Here is a 19648-nt window from a genome sequence, read left to right as displayed (position 1 = left end):
CCCACCCCAGACCCCTCACCCCCTGTTAGACCCTAGCCCCCCTGCTCCAGCCCAGTGAAATTGAGTGAGGGTGGGAGAGAGTGAGCAGGAATGTAGTGAGTGGTGTGCGGGGCCGAAAGGAAGGGAATGGGAGGGGCTAGGGTGTTCGATTTTGTGCAGTTAGAAAGTTGGCAACCCTATTGCTCACTGCCTTGTATGTAAGTCTTTTATCTCAAAAAGCCAGAAAGAAAAGATTCTTCATGTGTTATATTGCTTAGTCCTAATTTTACTTAGATTTACTATCCTTCTCCTCTCTTTAAATTTGCAACACCCGTGTGCCAGGGGTGTCGCCAAAACAAGCTGCACTCTCCCAGTTGGAGGGTGGTCCTTTAGGAGCCTTTGTCTACACTACCACTTATGTCAGCAAAACTTATATCACTCAGGGATGTGAAAAAACACCCCTGGGCGGCATAAGTTACGCTGGTATAAGTGGTAGTGTGCACAGCGCTATGTCAGCAGGAGAGCTCTCTCCCATCAGCATAGAGTGGCTACATGAGAGATCTTACAGTGGCGCAGCTGCATCGATACAGCTGTGCCACTGTAAACTCTCTAGTGCAGACATAGCCCAAGAGTATAGTCTTTAGCTGTATGATGGTAAAACCTAAATACAGCCTTCAAGCCTGCACCTGGTACAGAGAGGGCTTCCATGTTATGTTGCAAGGACATCAGCACAGATTCTCCCCTACTGGTAGTATTTGCTGACTCTGATTGGACTGTATTGAGACAGGTCTGTTTCAGGCTGGAGGAGCTGCCTCAAAGGTGGCCTCTAACTCAGGAGCATGAAATCAGCAGAGACACTTTTACATACACTTCTTCAGATGACACTTGTAGAGCACATTTTCCTGTACCCTTCTCTTCAGCATCAAGGAAAGCTTGCAGTAGACATTGCCCTCCTCAGTCACAGGGACTCCATCTTCTATTGAATGTGTTGGCAAGCAGCAGTAAGGGAACATAATTTCTCTTTTAAAATCAGTATAAATAACCCATGATTTTCAGAGAATATCACTGCAATTAACTTAGAAACCTAACGATAGTTTGCATTCAAAGGGTGCTGTCTGCGCAATGATGACCTCCAGAAATGCTTTTCAATTAAAAAATTAAATTTCTGAATAGGTTAATTGGATCTTGAAACATTGACCAGACTCACCAGAAATTGTAACACATGCAGAGACCAAACATAGTCAACATCTAATAATTTTCTGCAGTCTAGTATGGTAAAGGTAGTCCTGTGCATAACTTATCATTGAACTAGTGTATAAACCAAGTTTGAAATCTTGACATCGCCACTTTTAATTTGAGGGGACAGAAAAACTTTAGAACACATTTGAAAATCTACTAATTTTTCAAGGCCTCATTAATTTTTCATAGCGTTTGATGAGCATATTTTAATGAATCAAAATAAAATATATGTCTTGTTCAATTAATCTCATACTCCAGGTCAGTTCTCCTCTTAGTTGGAAAGACACATGGAACTTTATACAGCAGGTTTTTTTTTCAGAAAGTCTGTAGGCAAGTCAAAATCTAGATTACAATGGAAACTATGTTACCTCCTTAATGGTAGAATTACTACTTTGACTCCATCTGCAGCTTAAATTCAGGAGAATATAATATTCCAAATTGAATTTTGGCCAGGACACTAGAGTTGTCAACTCCTACTCTTATGCAATGTGCCGTGTGATCTTTAATCTATCAAATGAACCTCTTGCTGTACATTGCTTCAGTACTGACTCAGGGAAGAGGGCCACCTACAGGACAACAGTTTCTTCAGCAACAGGGATTTCCTTACAAGTACTGACCAGGCTCAACCCTACTTAGGTTTGAGTTCAGACTGAACTAGAAAAGTAAGGAGATATGATTGCAAGTAAACAATATAAAATAAACAGGAATTCACCTTTTTAACATATACAAGTATGCGCAACTGATATATGTTCTGTAGATTTTTGAAACAGGATCATAGTCTTTGACTCCTAGCATCCACAAGATGCTCCTAAAGTGCAGGAGAATATGAGAGAGTTAGATGCTGTTGAGAAAGGGTAAAATTCTATGTCTAATTATCACACAACTGTGACCGCAGGATCCTGCACTAGTTTTTTAGCTCATATGCAGCTCCCTCTGAGCTGTCAAAGGTTTGCTCAGAGGACAAGCCTACATTTGTCTCAGTCACTCAATGTAGAGAGTTGACAAAAGCCCCTCATCATCCTGAATACTGACAGGGGAAGTCACAGGACAGCAAAAGCATCCTTGGTATGGGAGGGTGCCCTTTTGCCAGCTCCCAGTTAACCCCTGTGCTTTCTGCCAGAGGCGTCTTCATCATCTCTCTGATAACAGAATAGGGCCTGTACTTCCCGTTATCTTCATTTGCTTCTGGGAATACTGTGCACTGCTAAAATGAGTTCAGCGAATTTGCCACAGGCCATTTTCCTCCTCAGATAGCTACATTAATAGCCAATATATTTTAAGAAGATGGAACACAATGGTCCACTCTGTTATATGTGTATATATCACACCAGTATATATTAGAAATAGAGAAAATCTGTTTAGAATTGTCTGAAGTACCCAAAAATGATACCTAAAACAATGCTGAGATGAGTCTAAGAAATTAGGAAGTTCTGAACAGGAACATAGCACATCACTCTTCTCCCATCCTATCTGGTTATCCATCCTACCTACTGTATCGATAGTCTTGATACACAGCAAAATAGGGTCTTTTATAAGCCATTGCACCATTGACTTGTGTAGAGTAAGTCTCCCAGAGTTTGATACCACCTCGATGAATGCCAAAGTTAATCATATCCCTAGAATCACACTCCCTAACACAGCATTCCACGGTACAGATGTGTCCAATTCTGCACTGTGATATTACCAAGGGTACAATCTGGACTGCTGAATAGCTGTCTCTCCTCCAACCTGAGATGCCTTTTACACTGCTTTACAGGTGAACAGCCTGTCCTGGCCAGTTAACACAATCTCCAGCATATAACTTGTTCCCAGCTAACAGCATTGAGTGCTACTAGCCACCCACCCATGAATTACACTGCAGAAGAACACCGGCAGATTCTCTAGTCCCAGACTGTACCCTCAGAAATTTGCATCTTATATTTCCCAGCACACTACTGAACAATGCAGGCTCATATAAAGTCCATCATTTCATCAATGGAATATGATATGCACCAGCCTTGTTATCCCAAATGTAGTTTCCCACACACTTTAATCCAAACACACATTGGTTTAGATAAAACAATAAAACAAGTTTATTAACTACAGAAAGATAGATTTTAAGTATTACAAGTAATGGGGCATAAAAGTCAGAATTGGTTACAAAGAAAATAAAAAGATAATACTCAAGCTAAATGACTAACTTAATAAGCTAAGTGAATTTAAAAGCAAAAGGTTTTTCTCACCATAAGCTTACAGCAGTCTGTACTGGCTGAAAAGCCCCCCCAGCCATGATTCCCCCATCCCACCCCTAAGTTCAGTTCTTTGAGAGTCATTGATGTCATGAGCAGACATGAAAAAGAATAGTGAAATCCAGCATTTTCCTCTCCTCTTCATAATTCAGTTTCTTTTGCTAGAAATACCCTTGCTGAGTCATGGTAACAAAATAGTCTCTTGTGGACATGAGGTTTAAACTGTCCCTGTGATAGAATGTAAATTTCTTGATTACTCCTTCCCCCCTGCTGGAGAATGTCTGCTTAAGTAAGTGATAGCCCTTTAGCACCTGGCTAGGGTGTATGTGTGTCTTTGTCTCTGAAAAACTGATTTGGGCCTGCTTTTCTTAACCTTGGAGCCTGTTATAACAATGTTATACAGTAAAGTCTTGTAACTTTACATACAGTGTTGCCACACATATTTTACCAGTACAATAATGTTCAGCAGATTATGATTTTTCAAATCAGACCTCAAAAGACATACTTTGTAAAAAATATATCCTAACCTAATAAAAGAGTGAACATGGAGTACAGGTTGCCAGAGACACCCCTTACTTTTTGAGGACACCAGTGTATTATTATATTCTTTTTTTTCCCCAGACAAGAAGCTCTTCTAGCTGCCATCAGTGAAAAAGATGCCAATATTGCTCTGCTAGAGCTTTCATCCTCTAAGAAGAAGACCCAAGATGAAGTGGCTGCACTGAAGCGAGAGAAGGACCGCCTGGTGCAACAGCTCAAACAGCAGGTGGGAAGGGACAGAATCAGGCATGTGGGCTGGTGGTACGGGATTATTATCGTGGATTATATAACTTTATCATCTAAAAATATATTGCCTTGCTGTGTACTGGGACGGAACCAGGGATGCTTTCTGATCAGGGATTTCTCCACTTCCTCCTTAGAAGGCACCAGCGCTTTAGTGACAGTGGTTTTACACTTAACATTTAATATTGAAATAAAATATTTAATGTTCACATAGTAAAGTTCGTTTTTTGACTGTTTAATCAACATTAAATGAATTTAGAAACTGATTTTACAATTTCATAGCATTCAACTTTACTGGTATAGTCATAAATACTGTCACTTTCCAGCAAGATGGCATTCTGCTAGCAAGAGACTCAAATGTAAAATGCATATACCCAGTTTGATCATGGTGGAAAGTGCTTCTCAACATGTGAGCTTCCAGAGTGTCATACTGAACAATAATGGAGAGGGGTAGCTTTGTATTAAGGGCATGCATGTCTTTATACGACAACACTGGCCAGACTTGTGAATCCCTTTGCAAAACAGAGAGGGACTCTCGGGGAGGTCTTTTGGGGGAGGAACTAATGTCGTATCCCCGATAGTGTAGTGGGCCTGAATTGATCCATTGAACTGGCTATGGTAGAATGCAAATAGTGCCTTTCTTTTGACTTTGACGGAAAGCATTAGTTGTTTGTATAATTTCGTAGCTGTTGATAATGTGTGTACAGGTTGACTTTGCTTAAGAGAACACCATATACAGATTGTTTATATCTCCTCAAATCAGAAATTAATCCATAAATGGATAAGCCCCAGTTTACTTCCCAACACGCAATTCCTGAGCTCTTCAGCCATTCAGACTAAGCAAGACTTTCTTTTATTTAAAACTCTTCAGTGGAGAGACATAGATTCATCGAAGGAGGAAGGTACATTGGTTCAGAGAGATTTTGTAGCAGTACTCTCTTTCAATTTTGCTCTCTGCCGCCCCCGCACTATATCATGTTCCCACCCACTCAAGTTGCTAGTGTGTTACTGTGAAAGAGAAGGTAGGAGTCCTGCCAAAGACATTTTGGTTCTTTAATATGTGTGCACTAAAGCTTAGATGGGGGAGAGGCATTTTAGAAAGAAGATATGGCATCAGTGTTTTTTTTTTTTTTAATTTAAAGCTTCTAGTCAGTGAATTGCAGGAATGTGCCTCAGTATAGAAACATTTCCTAGTGAAGCAGTCAGCATTGACCAAGCTTTCCAGTAAATGGAGCTGCCTGCTTAGGATTGGTTGTCAACTTCCATGAAGGGATTTCCTCTATCATCAGAAGCAAGGGAGGCAAATTGGAGGGCAAGGGTCACCAACTAATGTAGTCCCAATTTACTTGCTCCCAAAGTAGTTTGTCTCCTTGACTGGTTCATGGTGAAACAGTGGTTGGGAGGCTGCTTCAGATGAGGGGGCCAGGGCTGATGCAAGAAAATAGAGCTGAGGGTTGTCTAACAAAGTCCAGATGTGCTGTGGTGAGTGCCAGCCAGTGTGTTCCAATTATAAGTCAGAGAGAAGCCCCTGCAGTGCGTGTCAAGCGGGCACCCGCACTGGAATTAATGTAAATCAAGAGAGGTTTGGCCTCCTTTAATGCAGTTCATCCACCAGCCATTTGTCCGAGAATGGCCTGTATTTCTGTGATTCATTTGCTTCTCAAACTAAGATTTAACAAGCAGCATACAATAATTATTGCAGCTTAAAGTCCTGGTCCACAGCTGTGAGTCGTAAATGGAAGGCATATGAGTATAGGCTGAATTTTTCTTCTCTGTTGGCTCAGACCATAGACCTTTGAGATTTCCTGGAATAAGATCTCTGGGGCAAGGTCTGTCATTTACTATATATGTACAGTGCCTAGCACCACAGAGCTCCAAGGCTGGTTGAGATCTCTAGGCACAATCACAGGTTAAATGTTTAATAATAACAATGCTGTTGCTTGGGGGTTCCAATCCATGGGGTTTCTCAATTCAGGAGCATGGGAGCTCAGAGTCAGATTGTTATTCAGGTGGAATTGTTTGAGAAGCATCATATATATTGGTGGTACTGTATAAATATTTAATAATAACTTTCACTCCCTTTTGATTACAGTGGTATCAATAGATTGGCTCAATAAATTGATAAAGGGATCTCAAACCTTTCATATCTCTGGTGGATCACTGGTTTGAATCCAGTTCAGGTTGGTAGTGAACAGCTTTTGTAACCAGCCCTTAGGCGCTTAAAAATAAGTATTCTGCAGTAATTATCTAAATCAGCGGTTCTCAAAGTGTGGGTCGGGAACCCAAAGTGGGTCGCGACTCCATTTTAGTGGGGTTGCCAGGACCAGCATTAGACTTGCTGGGACCCAGAGCTGAACCCCCACCCAAGGTGTCAGGGCTCAGGCTCCAGCCTCCACCTGGGGGCATTTAGTAACTTTGTTGTCAGAAGGGGGTCGCGGTGCAATAAAGTTTGAGAACCCCTGATCTAAATTAACATATCAGCTTAAAACAATGACACTGGGGTGTTTTTGAGTATTACTGGATAATGCTGTAGCATGTTTTATAAAAGATCTGACCGGTGCTTGGCAATCATTTTATTCCATAGTGGACAGAGAGATGTCAATATCACAAAAACCACCACTACAATTTTCTAAGTGACACCTTTATACTCTTATTGGTGATCTCAGGACAGGTGCCAAGGATTAAATGCATATGGTAAATGAACTCCCTCTCACCCCTGAACTTCTTCCTCCATGGGAGATCTGAGGCATATTTGCAAGGGTCAGACAGGATAAAAGAAGGCTTACACTGCTGCTTCATGTGCTGTGCCTGTCCTGTGGACAGATGGAGCATTATTAATCTGGCATCTTTCGCCAGTATTCAGTACATTTTAATTATAAAAAGACACTAATTGTTGTGTTAAGTGGCATAATATTCACCAAAAGCATCACCGTTGTCCAGGAAGAACTAGTCGCTTCCTGAGGTTTCCCACTATGTAGAAACGTACTCTCTGTGGGTATGATTTCTAAATAACGTATTGGTCCATGTGGACTCTGCTGGTGCGCACTAAATGTTCCCTAGTGTACTTTCCAAAAAGCACTATGTTAAAGTACACCAGCAGGGTTTACACGGAACAATTAACATGCAACTTGTTAGTGTGCATTAGAAATCACACCCCTGTATAGCGCATTAACCCACTGTGTAGACAAGCTCTGAGAGATCAGCAGTCAGGCACTACACAACACCAACAGTTAATCTCCGGAATAGCCAAAGAAGCATTTAGCTTTTAAATGGAGAGGTTCTGAGAATGTCATTTTGTCAACTATACACCTTCAGTGTCCCCTTCTTCTGCCTTTTCTGATGGGGTAATCTTTAACAGCAGACGTGGTCTTAGTTCCTTCAGTAACAAGAGGGCTCTGCCCTGTACTCCACACCCTCTGTGTACCTGTAATGATCTACAATGATGATACTGCAAATGCAGTCAAGTAACCAACCTTTCAGTTATTGCTGTAATACATTTGCAATCACTAGCCCATAGCTACTTACAGACGTCACAGTGATTTTATGATTTAGAGGAGGCTTTGGTCGCCAGGGTCCCTGACTTGCGGGTAATGAGAAGAGCAATTACAAGCCTCAGGCTGCCCAAAATTCAGCTTCTGTGGCGGTCTGTTTGACATTTGCAGAAGGTTTGAGTACATAAAATTAAAATCCCCCTGGCCTGCTGTATCTTCCTCCTCCCCTTCATACACAGAGCAGCATGAAATGAGGGGCCATTATTCACCATTCATGGCTCCACCACATAGAAATGAGCCATTTGTGGACAAGCAACACAACTGTAATAATAATACATTCTAACACTTACAGAGCATTTTACATGTCAGGATAGCCATCTAAGTGCTGAAACAAGCCTTTCTACACTACTTTATTCTTCCTCCCTACAAGGATTTGTTTGAATTCCCTCATGAGGCTATGGCATTGCAAAGATTTCATTGTTTCTCAAGTTAATTTCTTTCTTTGGGGAATGGGGGAGAGGGGAAATTTTTTCGACTCTAAAATAACCTCCCCCCAAAATATTAGTTTTCCATAGTTACTTGTTTCCCTGGAAACCCAGCAGTTTGACACCTGACACAAACTCCTACTATGAACTTTTCCGAAATAAAGTTCCACTGGTAGAGATATTTCTCTTTGTAATAGAAGAATGTAAAACTGGGTCAGAAGAGACTGATAGACGAGCAGTTTCCACTACCATGTAACCACATGAGAGTTTCCATACTTTTGGCAGGTTTTTATTAACACTGTCCCTAAGGAAACTGTACAGACCCTTTTAGAGTTGCAGATAGACCCTGTTTTGCCCTATCTGTCTAAGACCATGTCTGCTGTTAAAGATTACCCCATCAGAAAATTAATTCCCTTTTCAGCTGCCACAAAGAAAATTGATGACATAGCACAAAATGCTGTTACTGTGATAGCTGGTGCTCTTTGAGATCTCTCTGTATTCCTACTTGTGAGATGGTGCCCCCGCAATTGTGAATGCATGGAGGCAACTCTCAAACCATAGTTACAGGTAAGTAACCTTTCCTTCTAAAAATGGTAACATTATCACTGTTACATGTATCCCAGTCAGTAGAACAGCAGGTAGGTCCGAGTGTAGAAAAGTTGGTGAGACTAAAACATCTTCAAAGTTCAAAAAGACCAAGCTACTGCTGACTTTGATTCAGGCCATATAATTGTGGCCCCGTCAAAGGATGGCGGTAGGTGATCTAGAAAGTACACTTGAATTTTTTAAATAAGTTGTTGCCATTGTTTTCCCTGCATGGAATAGAGAGAAGTTAAAATAAATGTTTAAAAATAAGTGGCCCAGGGAATTTGGATCTGTTTGTTTAGATGTTTACAGAACTTGTATATCAGATTTCCCACCATTTATTGGATAAAACTGAAAGGTCTCTATGGTTTCTGGATGACTGTTCAGCCTGTTCAGAACCACAGCGAATGCACAGACTTATGTCCTCTTTATGAGAAAAATTTTAGGCAAAAGAGAAGTATTGTGAGAAATGTTGTTGGAGGCAACAGTATTGTTGCCCAACTGTAGTACAGTCACAGCCTCATCTTCATCTAGGGAGTAGCTTCAGTATAAAGCATTCTGTTCTTATACCACAACCATCACCAGGTACCCGAGCACGGCAAGTACAGCTATTTCAAGATTTGAACTCACTCCTTTGACATATGAAAACATAGTCTTCATAGCATGGTTTTAAGTGTCAGTGGAGCTGGCATAGGAGTGGGCAGACATTGAGGGAAAGCACTGTATTCGTACACATCCCATTCAAGAAGCTATTGAAGTAGGAACATAAGAAAGTTCTGGCTGAAATGAGCGTAAATGGCTCTTATTCAGCACTGGCTGTCCAATTGGAGCATCATGGCTTTTGTTGTAGGCCTGTAATCCACACAGATTATCAGTCATGGAGCTGCCTGTTTTGCCACTCTTTGCTCCTCAGTAATTGTTTCTGTCTAGCAGGGAGCCATGCTAGGAGCAGAACCAGGGAATCTGACAGTGGCTCAGCTGGCACGGTGAGCCGGATTGTACCATACCCTTGAACAGAGCTTACTGAAGAATAGCAAAACACACATTTACTAATGAAAAACAAACCACCCTCACTCATGTTTTCCAGGGTTGTTTTTTTTTCAATCACTTTTAGATCATTAGTTACCAGTGTTTATCAACGCTTATGATCTAGTCATGAACAGTACAGAAGAAATAAACAATTCTATTCTGATTGGGATGACATAATCAAATCTATACCCAGTGATGACAAACCGCATAATTCTATGGGACTTTAATGCCAGAGTTGGAAAAGACAGTGAGGCTTGAAGTGGTGTAATAAAGAACAATGGAATTGGAAAAATGAACAGCATGTTTTCCTCCTATTCAGTAAATGCGCTGATCTCGAGCTTGTTGTTATCAGCAAAACCTTCAAGCAAGCCAATAAATATAAAACTTTGTGGATGAGTCCAAAATCAAAGTACTGGCACCTGGTTGACTATGTCATTATGCAGCAAAGAGACATCAGGAACATGAAGATCACCAGAGCAGTAAGAAGAGCAAACTTTTGGACCCCCCACAGGATGATCAACGAATCAATGTTGTACAGATTAAACTGAAATTGGACATAGCAAACTTGAGACTTCCATTGCATCAATAAAACCGCGGGGAAACTTAGAAGAAAATTGGATAGCATTACATCGTCCCTAATGATGCGCTTGAAAAGTGGAATGTATTCAAATCTAGGTAAAAATAAAAGACAGCACCAGGATTAGTTTGATGAAAATGGTGGTGAAATCCAAAATGTACACAAGGAAAAGACAGTGTGTTTATGTCTTGGCAAAACATCAGAGAGTCAACATCAAACAAAGACAAATTCAATTACCTGCAAGCCAAGGCTCAAAGACAGCTTCGTGTTCTACAGGGTAACTGATTGGAAAAGACAGAAGAAGAAATACAGCATTATGCCGATACTAACAACACACAGATATTTTATAACTCACTGAAGACCATTTATGGTCCATCAAATTTTGTGCCAACTCCACTGAAGAGTTTAGATGTATTTACCTTCATCAAGGACAAGAGAGGCATCTGTGAAAGATGGGCACAGCACTTTACTGAGCTACTCTGCCATCTTTCTATTGTCAACCCACAGGTGCAGAGGGACCCAGGACCCCCAGCATGAAGAAATCACCTAGCCACCTACCTTTTGAAGAAGTGCAAAAACAAATGAAGTCAGGTAAATCACCATGCAAAGACAACATACCAGCTGAAATCTTCAAACTTGCAGGCCCCAACACTGTCAACTATCTATATGAAATCATTAAGACTATATGGGAAACTGAGAAAAGTCCCCAGGATTTCAAAGATACCTTTATTTTTGTGACTATAGTTGTAACAAATCTGACTGCAACTACTACCAGGGTACCTCCCTCCTATCTGTAGATGGTAAAATCCTTGCTTGTATTTTGCTCAATCAGCCTGTTGAAACAGTATCGGAGAAGTTTCTGCCAGAGACCCAGTGTGGATTTAGATCAGTTTGGAGCATCATAGACATGATTTTTGTTGAGAGACAGATTCAGGAAAAATTAATTGAACAAAACATGGCACTATATGCTGTCTTTACAGACGTTTAAAAAAAAAAAAGGAAAAGAAAAGCATTTGACATTGAGCGGAAATGGCCTCTAAAAATTCTAGAAAAGCTTGGATGCCCCATCAAATTTGTTAACATCATACATGAAGTCCACGAAGACATGACTGGTCAAGTCCTCTCAGATGATGGCCTCTCTAAGCCATTCCCCATATCCAATAGGGTAAAACAAGACTGTGTGCTGGCATTGGTTCTCTTTGTTCTCTTCTTTGCAGTGGTTCTGAATTACACCTCTGACAACCTTCAAAAGGATATTTACATAAGGTACAGAACTGATGGATAACTCTTCAGAAGTCCTTGAGAAACTTGTATGTGAAGCCCTTTTTGCAGATGATTGTGCTCTATTTAGTCATAGTGAAAGTAATCTACAGCTTATCCTTGATAGGCTCTCAGAGGCAACTAAACAGTTTGGACCCACTTTCAGCCTGGAAAATCCAGAAGTCCTGTTCTGACCAGTCCCATCAGCCACTATCACTGAACCAAACATGACCTTTGATGGTACAGAACTAAAGAATATCAATCACTTTACATACCTGGGCAATACCATCTCAACTGACAGTTCCCTTGGTCAAGAAAATGTCAAACAGAATGCAGAAGGCAAGCCAGGGTTTTGGAAGTCTTTGCCATAGGATACTCAACCAGCATATCTTCATACTGTTAACAAACCTGATGATATACAATGCAGCAATGATAACATTCCTTTTATATGGGTGTAAAACATGGCACACTGCATACACACCAAGCAATTTGAAAAATTTCACATGCAATGTCTTTGCTCTATTCTGAAGGTCCACTGACAAAACAAAGTGTCAAACATCAACATCCTTGAAAGAGCAGAAACAACCAGCATCGAGGCAATGATTATCACACCTCATCCTAGGCGGACAAGTCAAGTTGTCAGAAAGGGTGATTGTAGACTCCTGAAAAAAGTCCTATGGCAAGTTGAAACTCAGAAAATTCAGGAAGGGCAGTCAATGTAAATGCCTCAAAAACACCCTTAAGGAGACTCTCACCTCATAAATATTGATAACTTCAAAGACACAGCCAAGGGCAAACCTAAATATAGAGCAACTGTCAATAAAATTTGTAAACGTTTTGACAAAGATGCAAAAAACTGATATACAAAAGGTCCAAGTATGGTTGACAGTCTTCATTGGGAGCCTACACATTTCTGTGTGACATCTGTTTGCAACCTTGCTCCTCAGACTACACAGCCACAAGAGAACACGAGAGATGCCACAATGCCATACAGCAACATTCAGTGCTGTGTCAAGGTAAATCGCTGCCATAGAAAAAACTATTGCTATGGAATTAACACTTACTCTCTCTCCTTTGCCCTCCTCATTCCAGCATTACCCTTCTTCCTTTTATATTATTAAATAAAACTGTGTACAGGTTAATTTCTTGCTGCCACTGACTTCAGGTCCCTTTACACCTACTCTCAGAGGAATATGCTGGCAAGCCAGGCATGTCATCTGTACTTCAGCTAGCAGTCAAGTCTGTTGTTCGTTATATTTCAGTAATGATTCCATAGCTTTAGTTGAGGAAGCAGGTTTATTACCTCGCTGAGGTATTGAGGCTTAAAAAATTGTTTGTAAAGTAATTTTATATCTTCAGATGAAAGACGTCATAGAAGTGCAAAGTATTATTATTAGCTTTGTTTTCAGTTACTTGTAACTTTTTTAAAAAATATTTTGGGGGCTGAAATTTCCCATGTTTGCTTTCAGCCCAAAGAAAAACTATTTTGGTTTATTACAGATATTGCTCTCATTCATTAAGATTTTTACATGGCTGCAGTATGATTTTAGTACAGCATTTTATTTCTTCAAAGCCCCATACAAATACTAATTAATAAAATAATTCCTTACAACACCCAGTGCCACTTAGATATCTGTATATAGCTTATATAACACCCAGTGCCTCTTCTATAACATTTTTCATCACAAAGCCCTTTCTAAAGTGAAGTGTAAGTATCATCATCCCTAGTCTACAGATGGGGAAACTGAAGATACACAATGAATCAATGGAAGAGTCCAGATTAGAACTCAGGAGTTCCTGTCTCCCAGTCTGGTGCTGCTGCCGTTAGACCACACTGCCTCTCAGCTATAACCATCTTACTGGTTCTTGACAGCCCAAGAAGTTGTACCCTAAAAAGTCTATAATGGGAAAGAAACACAGATTTGGGGAAAGTGGTAGAGCCAAGAGCCTTGAGAATGAGCTTGGTTCTTCTAAGAGTTTATACAGATGACATGGACATCTGAAGGTCATATTCTTCAGTGCCTAGCACAATGGAGTCTTGGTCCATGGCTATGGAATTACAATAATAAATAATAATAATACTGTGAGATCAGTCATTTCAAATTGTAACTCTGTAGTTTGTGAATGCATTCTGTTACTATCCTTGCACAAACCACACCTATTCTCTGCTAGTCTTCTTTGGGGAAGGACCCCCATTTTTCATGGCCATGAATTTGGTAGGGCCCTATTTATAAAGAGGGCAAAAGACCAGGTGTCATTGTGAGGAAGATGTTCTCTTCTACCACTTTAGCCATGTGTATCTTGAATTATGAAGCTGTCATGGCAAGGTATCAATACCATCTATGGGGTAGGATGTTACCATTCCTTAATACTTTACCTCAGAAACAAAGAAGATTGGTGAATGCCTGCTCACAGAAGGACAGAATGTTACCAAGCATCATTTGAGAGCAGCATTTGATTCTTCAGCTGTTTCAGCTAGGGCAGTAGTTTCAGCCATTGCTTTAAGATGGCATTCATGACTCAGATGAGTAGGCTTACCCCATGAAATGAAGATGAGGATTGAAGATCTGCCTTTTGAAGGGGAAGGTCTGTTTAGGATGCAGATGGATGAAATACTAGAAATAATTTAAAATGTGAGATCTGCAGCTAGATGTCTAGGTTTCATTCCTGTGAATAAGAGAGAGTCTACAGCTGTAACTTTTAGGTGTCAGAGACAGTATTCATCATCTTCTACATCAGCTCCTTAACAGAAAAAGTTACTGTCATCAGCCTCAATATCAAGCCTCTGAACATTAACAGGAGAAGAAATTTTATAAGCCTTGTAGTAATAAGGTGAAGAATTCTTCTATCGTCAGCTGTGGTTCCTACATGGTCTCAGATTTTACATAAGACTATGGAGTTATAAACCGGTCTGGTTGGACAATTTGGGGACTGTTTGTCCCAATTTTATCAAAAATGGGAGTTAATAGTATCTGACAGGTGGATCCTGGAAGTTATTGCATGCAGCTATACAATTCAGCTCAAGACTCTCCCCTCACCACAACCCCCTATGTCATCCCTGACCAGGGATCGAGCTAACCTTGGTTTACTAAGAGCAGAGGTTCAGTGTTTACCGAAGTTAAGAACAGTGGAGGTGGTACCACCAGATTAGAGAGGGAGAGGTTTTTATTTGTGTTATTTTTTTAATCTTAAAAAAGACTGGGGGTCTTCACCCTATTTTGAATTTAAGAAAATGAATAACTATATAAAAAAGTTTCATTTCCACATGTTATCTCTAACTTCTATCATCCCTTCTCTTTCCCTTCAGGATTGGTTTGCAGATCTAGATTTAAAAGACATATTTCCGTAAGACCTGGTCATTGAAACTACCTGTGTTTCAGGGTAGGAGAGGAACATTTTCAATACACAGTCCTCTTTTTGGTTTGTCCCAGAGTGTTCACAAAATGCCTATCTGTAGTAGCAGTATAGCTAAGAAAGCAGAGGATCTTTGAAAGACAAAGTAGTAGCGCACCTTTTCAGATTATGGGGTATCTGATAATAGATCTGTGGGCATCCAGCAATAACAGGAAGTGTCAGAAATTTTGCTAGAGACCAGACAGCGATAGGGACTCAATATTAGATGCTTTTTAAATACACTGGCATCAGGGATTAATGTATACATTTCCCCCATTTCCACTCATCCAGAGAGTGATAAACAAGATAACACAGGACAAAGCCAGTGTAATTTTAGTAGCGCCAGCATAGGCCAGGCAGCAGTGGTATCCAGACTTAATGCACCTGTCAAGAGGACTAATAGAGCCTCTACTGCTAGTACAGGACTTGTTGAAAAAACACTGGATGGTTTATCATCCAGATCTTCAGTCTCTTCATCTAACAGCATGGGAAATAGGACTCTAGGGTTGTTAGAAAAAAGTTGTTCGCTAGATGTGCAAAATGTATTGTCGCAATTCCAGGAAAGAGTCAACATAAAGATGTTATAGTCACTAAATAGAAAATATTTTTATTGTGGCTTTTGATGTAGATCCATATGCAATACCAATTAGTTTCATTTACAATATTTGTTATACCTTAAGAAATGAGCTCTCTCATTATCTTCAGTGAAGATTCATCTCGCAGCCATATCAGCATACCATGTAACCTGTGAACTGAAAAATCTATTTTAGAATAATATAGTTAAAATATTTTTAAAAAGGTCTCAGTAATTTATAGCCTCCAATAAGGCATCTATACCATCTTGGGATTTAAACATAGTGCTCTCGCAATTGATAAGACCTCACTCTGAGCCTTTGGGAAGCTGTAATTTATTTTTTGTCTATTTAGACAGTGACTTTGATAGTCATTGCCTCTGCAAGGCATATAAAACAATGCCTACACTATAAATTACTTCGGTATAATTTATATTGCACAGGGGTGTGAATAATCCACACGATTGAGTGACATAAATTATACCAACTTAAGCACCGGTGTGGTCAGTGCTGTGTCGGCGGGAGAGCTTCTCCTGCCGACATAACTACTGCCTCTCACGGACGCAGAAGTTAGTAAGCCGACGAGAGCTCTCTCCCATTGACATAGAGCATCTTCACCAGAAGCACTAAAGGGGCGCAGCTCCATCTGTACAGCTGCGCTGCTGTAGTGTAGACATAGCCAAAGTGAATTACATGCATTAATGGCTGATCAGCCATTTAGTTTTTCACACATTTCTTGTACACACCCAGTGTTTTTACCTAAAAGGATCTCGTATAAACCAGTCTATAAAAATTTTACCGGTGTTCTTTCCCAAAACTTCATATTGAAGAGGGGGAGGCTAAACTACATATCTGGATGTTAAAAGCCTTTAGCTTTTTATTTAGACAGGACTGATTAAGCAATTTAGATAGTCCCCAAAGTTGTTTATCGCTTATGAAAGAAAGAACAAGATGAAAGTAGTACTGCATGTAAGTACTTTATTCAATTTAATGGTCCAGAGCATTCCATTAGTGTGGATATACAGAGTTAATCATGAAGAAACCTCAGTTATAGGTAAGTTTCAGAGTAGCAGCTGTGTTAGTCTGTATCCGTAAAAAAGAAAAGGAGTACTTTCGCACCTTAGAGACTAACAAATTTATTAGAGCATAAGCTTTCGTGAGCTACAGCTCACTTCATCGGATGCATACAGTGGAAAATACAGTTATAGGTAAGTAACCTTTTTAATGGGTCGAATGAATTGTTTCATTTTTGACTATTTTTAAATGTCTTTGAATATTTTTTTAAATAAAATTAAAAGAAATTTTGAAAGGAAAAGTCATTTCAAATTGAAAAATCAAAACATTTCATTTTAAAATGTCAAAATAAAATGTTCAGATTTTTTCTGAATTTTGTTTATTTTCCAAAATTAACAATTTGGCAAAACAGACAAAAAAAAAAATCATGAAACATTTAGGTGTTGCCATATCTGCATTTTTGGCAAAAAACTTTGAGCCAAAAAATTTCACCCAGCTGTATGTATGAGCCCTAAAAATAGCGGGATGCAATTCCAAGAGGATCTTGGATTATCATTGGAAAGTAAAGATGCCATAGCAGAACACTGGGCACAGGGTTCCAAAAACATCAGCCCACCCTTCTACCACTCACTGTTTCATACTGGAGCCATAAAACAAGACAGAAGGTCGGCAATTAAACATAGCTGCTTAAGAGGCATAACAAGCTTGTGACTTTAAAACTGTCTCTTAAACCAGTGATTCAGTAGCATGGGGCCTTACTGGCTAACAAAAGGAATGATATACCATCTTTAGCCATCAGTAATCTCCAGCCATCTCCTGTCATGCTTTCTACATGCCTACATATAAACTAGATCTGAATTCCAATTCATAACATGTTGATAGCCTTTATACCCGTTTAGGGGCTCAAACCATGTTTTTGAACATGCATGTACATATAGTATCTTTCCATAGTATAAAGTACCAGCTTTTTAATAGCATTTCCTAAGTAGAGTATCACAACACACATTACAGCAAGAAACTGTCATAATGGCAGGGTTGTCTCTATACTTAAAAAATAGGCAAGAGGCAAACAAAGTGATCAAGGAGATTGACTTGGGAGACATGACAGAACTTTCTCTAGATTCTTGCTGAAGAAACAAAGGATAGAGAGAGAATAGTAGTTGCTAGTGTGGAAGAGTGAAGTGAGAGTTATTTCTCCAGAAAATTGTGTGAGGAAAAGGGTTGGGAGGTAAAGGTAATATCTTTAAATGAGACAGAAATTGTGTAGAAAAATGCAAAAACTAAGAGGACAGGGAGATTAGAAATCTGGGCAAGAAATAATAAAATGAGATTGAGTTGGGAAAAATACAAAGTAATACATATGGGGGAGAATAAACCAAAATACAGATATTCAGCAGGTTGCAGAAATCTGGAAATTAACTGTGAATTTGCAATGCAGTATGCCAGGCCCTCCCGCAGCCTCCCCCTCCCCCCCAGCCTGTTCAGTGTTGGGCTGTACATATGACAGGCATCAATCATGTCACAGAGCAAGGGAGTGATAGTTCTTCTTTGAGGCATGTCCCTGTGGGTGCTCCACTCCAGGTGATGGTGCGTCCCTTCCCCTTTGCTCGGAGAGTTTTAGTAGCAGTGCCTGTACTGGTTGCGTTTGCGTGGTGCCTGCCTTGTGCGCCATTGGCACTTCATCTAGCATGTGCAACCCAGACCCCTCAGTTCCTTCTCAACCATCCCCGGCCTGAGACAGAGCTCAGCTGTCCCATTAAAAAGCTTCGTTTCTACTGTTAGATAAGTTAGTGAGTTAGTGAGGGGGTCAATAAGCATGTGAACCAAGGGGATCCAGTGTACTTAGATTTTCAGAAAGCCTTTGACAAGGTCCCTCACCAAAGGCTCTTTTGCAGAGTAAGCTGCCACAGGATAAGAGGGAAGGTCCTCTCATGAATTGGTAACTGGTTAAAAGATAGGAAACAAAGGGTAGGTATAAATGGTCAGTTTTCAGAATGGAGAGAGGTAAATAGTGGTGTCCCACAGGGGTCTGTTCTGGGACCAGTCCTATTCAACATATTCATAAATTATCTGGAAAAAGGAATAAACAGGGAGGTGGCAAAATTTGCAGATACAAAATTACCGAAGATAGTTAAGACCCAGGCAGATTGCGAAGAGCTAAAAAAGGATCTCTCAAAACTGTGTGATTGGGCAACAAAATGGCAGATGAAATTTAATGTTGATAAATGCAAAGTAATGCACATTGGAAAGCATAATCCCAACTATACATATAAAATGATGGTGTCTAAATTAGCTATTACCACTCAAGAAAGAGATCTTGGAGTCACTGGGGACAGTTCTCTGAAAACATCCACTCAATGTGCAGCGACAGTCAAAAAAGTCAACAGAATGCTGGGAATAATTAAGAAAGCGATAGATAATAGGACAGAAAATATCATATTGCCTCTATATAAATCCATGGTATGCCCATACCTTGAATACTGCATGCAGATGTGGTCACCCCATATCAAAAAAGTTATATTGGAATTGGAAAAGGTTCAGAAAAGGACAACAAAAATGATTAGGGGTATGGAACGGTTTCCGTATGAGGAAAGATTAATCAGACTAGGATTTTTCAGTTTGGAAAAGAGACGGCGAAGGGGAGGTATGATTGAGGTCTATAAAATCATGACTGGTATAGAGAAAGTAGATAAGGAAGTGTTGTTTACTACTTCTCATAACACAAGAACTAGGGGTCACCAAATGAAATTATTAGGCAGCAGGTTTAAAACAAATAAAAGGAAGTATTTCTTCACCCAATGCACAGTCAACCTGTGGAACTCCTTGCCAGAGGATGTTGTGAAGGCCAAGACCATAACAGGGTTCAAAAAAGAACTAGATAAATTCATGGAGGATAGGTCCATCAATGGCTATTAGCCAGGATGGGCAGGAATGGTTTTAAGTTAGATAAATGCCTGATTCACCAGGATTTAAAAGATGCATGTGCAGAGAGGCAATGCCTGTGTTATTGGGC

The 19648-nt window shown here is 40.0% G+C and overlaps 1 protein-coding gene across 18 annotated transcripts in view; it reads left to right on the top strand.

Moving 5' to 3' along the window:
- ERC1 (ELKS/RAB6-interacting/CAST family member 1) overlaps nucleotides 1-19648 on the top strand; it is a 551656-nt gene that overhangs the window by 458643 nt on the left and 73365 nt on the right. For all 18 annotated transcript variants that reach the window (XM_043540362.1, XM_043540357.1, XM_037877967.2 and 15 more), the window contains one exon: nucleotides 4068-4212. In XM_043540362.1, coding sequence (XP_043396297.1) covers nucleotides 4068-4212 — 145 coding nt within the window. The remainder of the gene's footprint in view (nucleotides 1-4067; nucleotides 4213-19648) is intronic.

Source organism: Chelonia mydas, chromosome 1 (genome assembly GCF_015237465.2).
Source record: "Chelonia mydas isolate rCheMyd1 chromosome 1, rCheMyd1.pri.v2, whole genome shotgun sequence".
NCBI classification, from domain to species: domain Eukaryota; kingdom Metazoa; phylum Chordata; order Testudines; family Cheloniidae; genus Chelonia; species Chelonia mydas.
The sequence above is the reverse complement of the archived record's forward strand: the minus strand, read 5'-3'. Positions and strand labels throughout refer to the sequence as shown.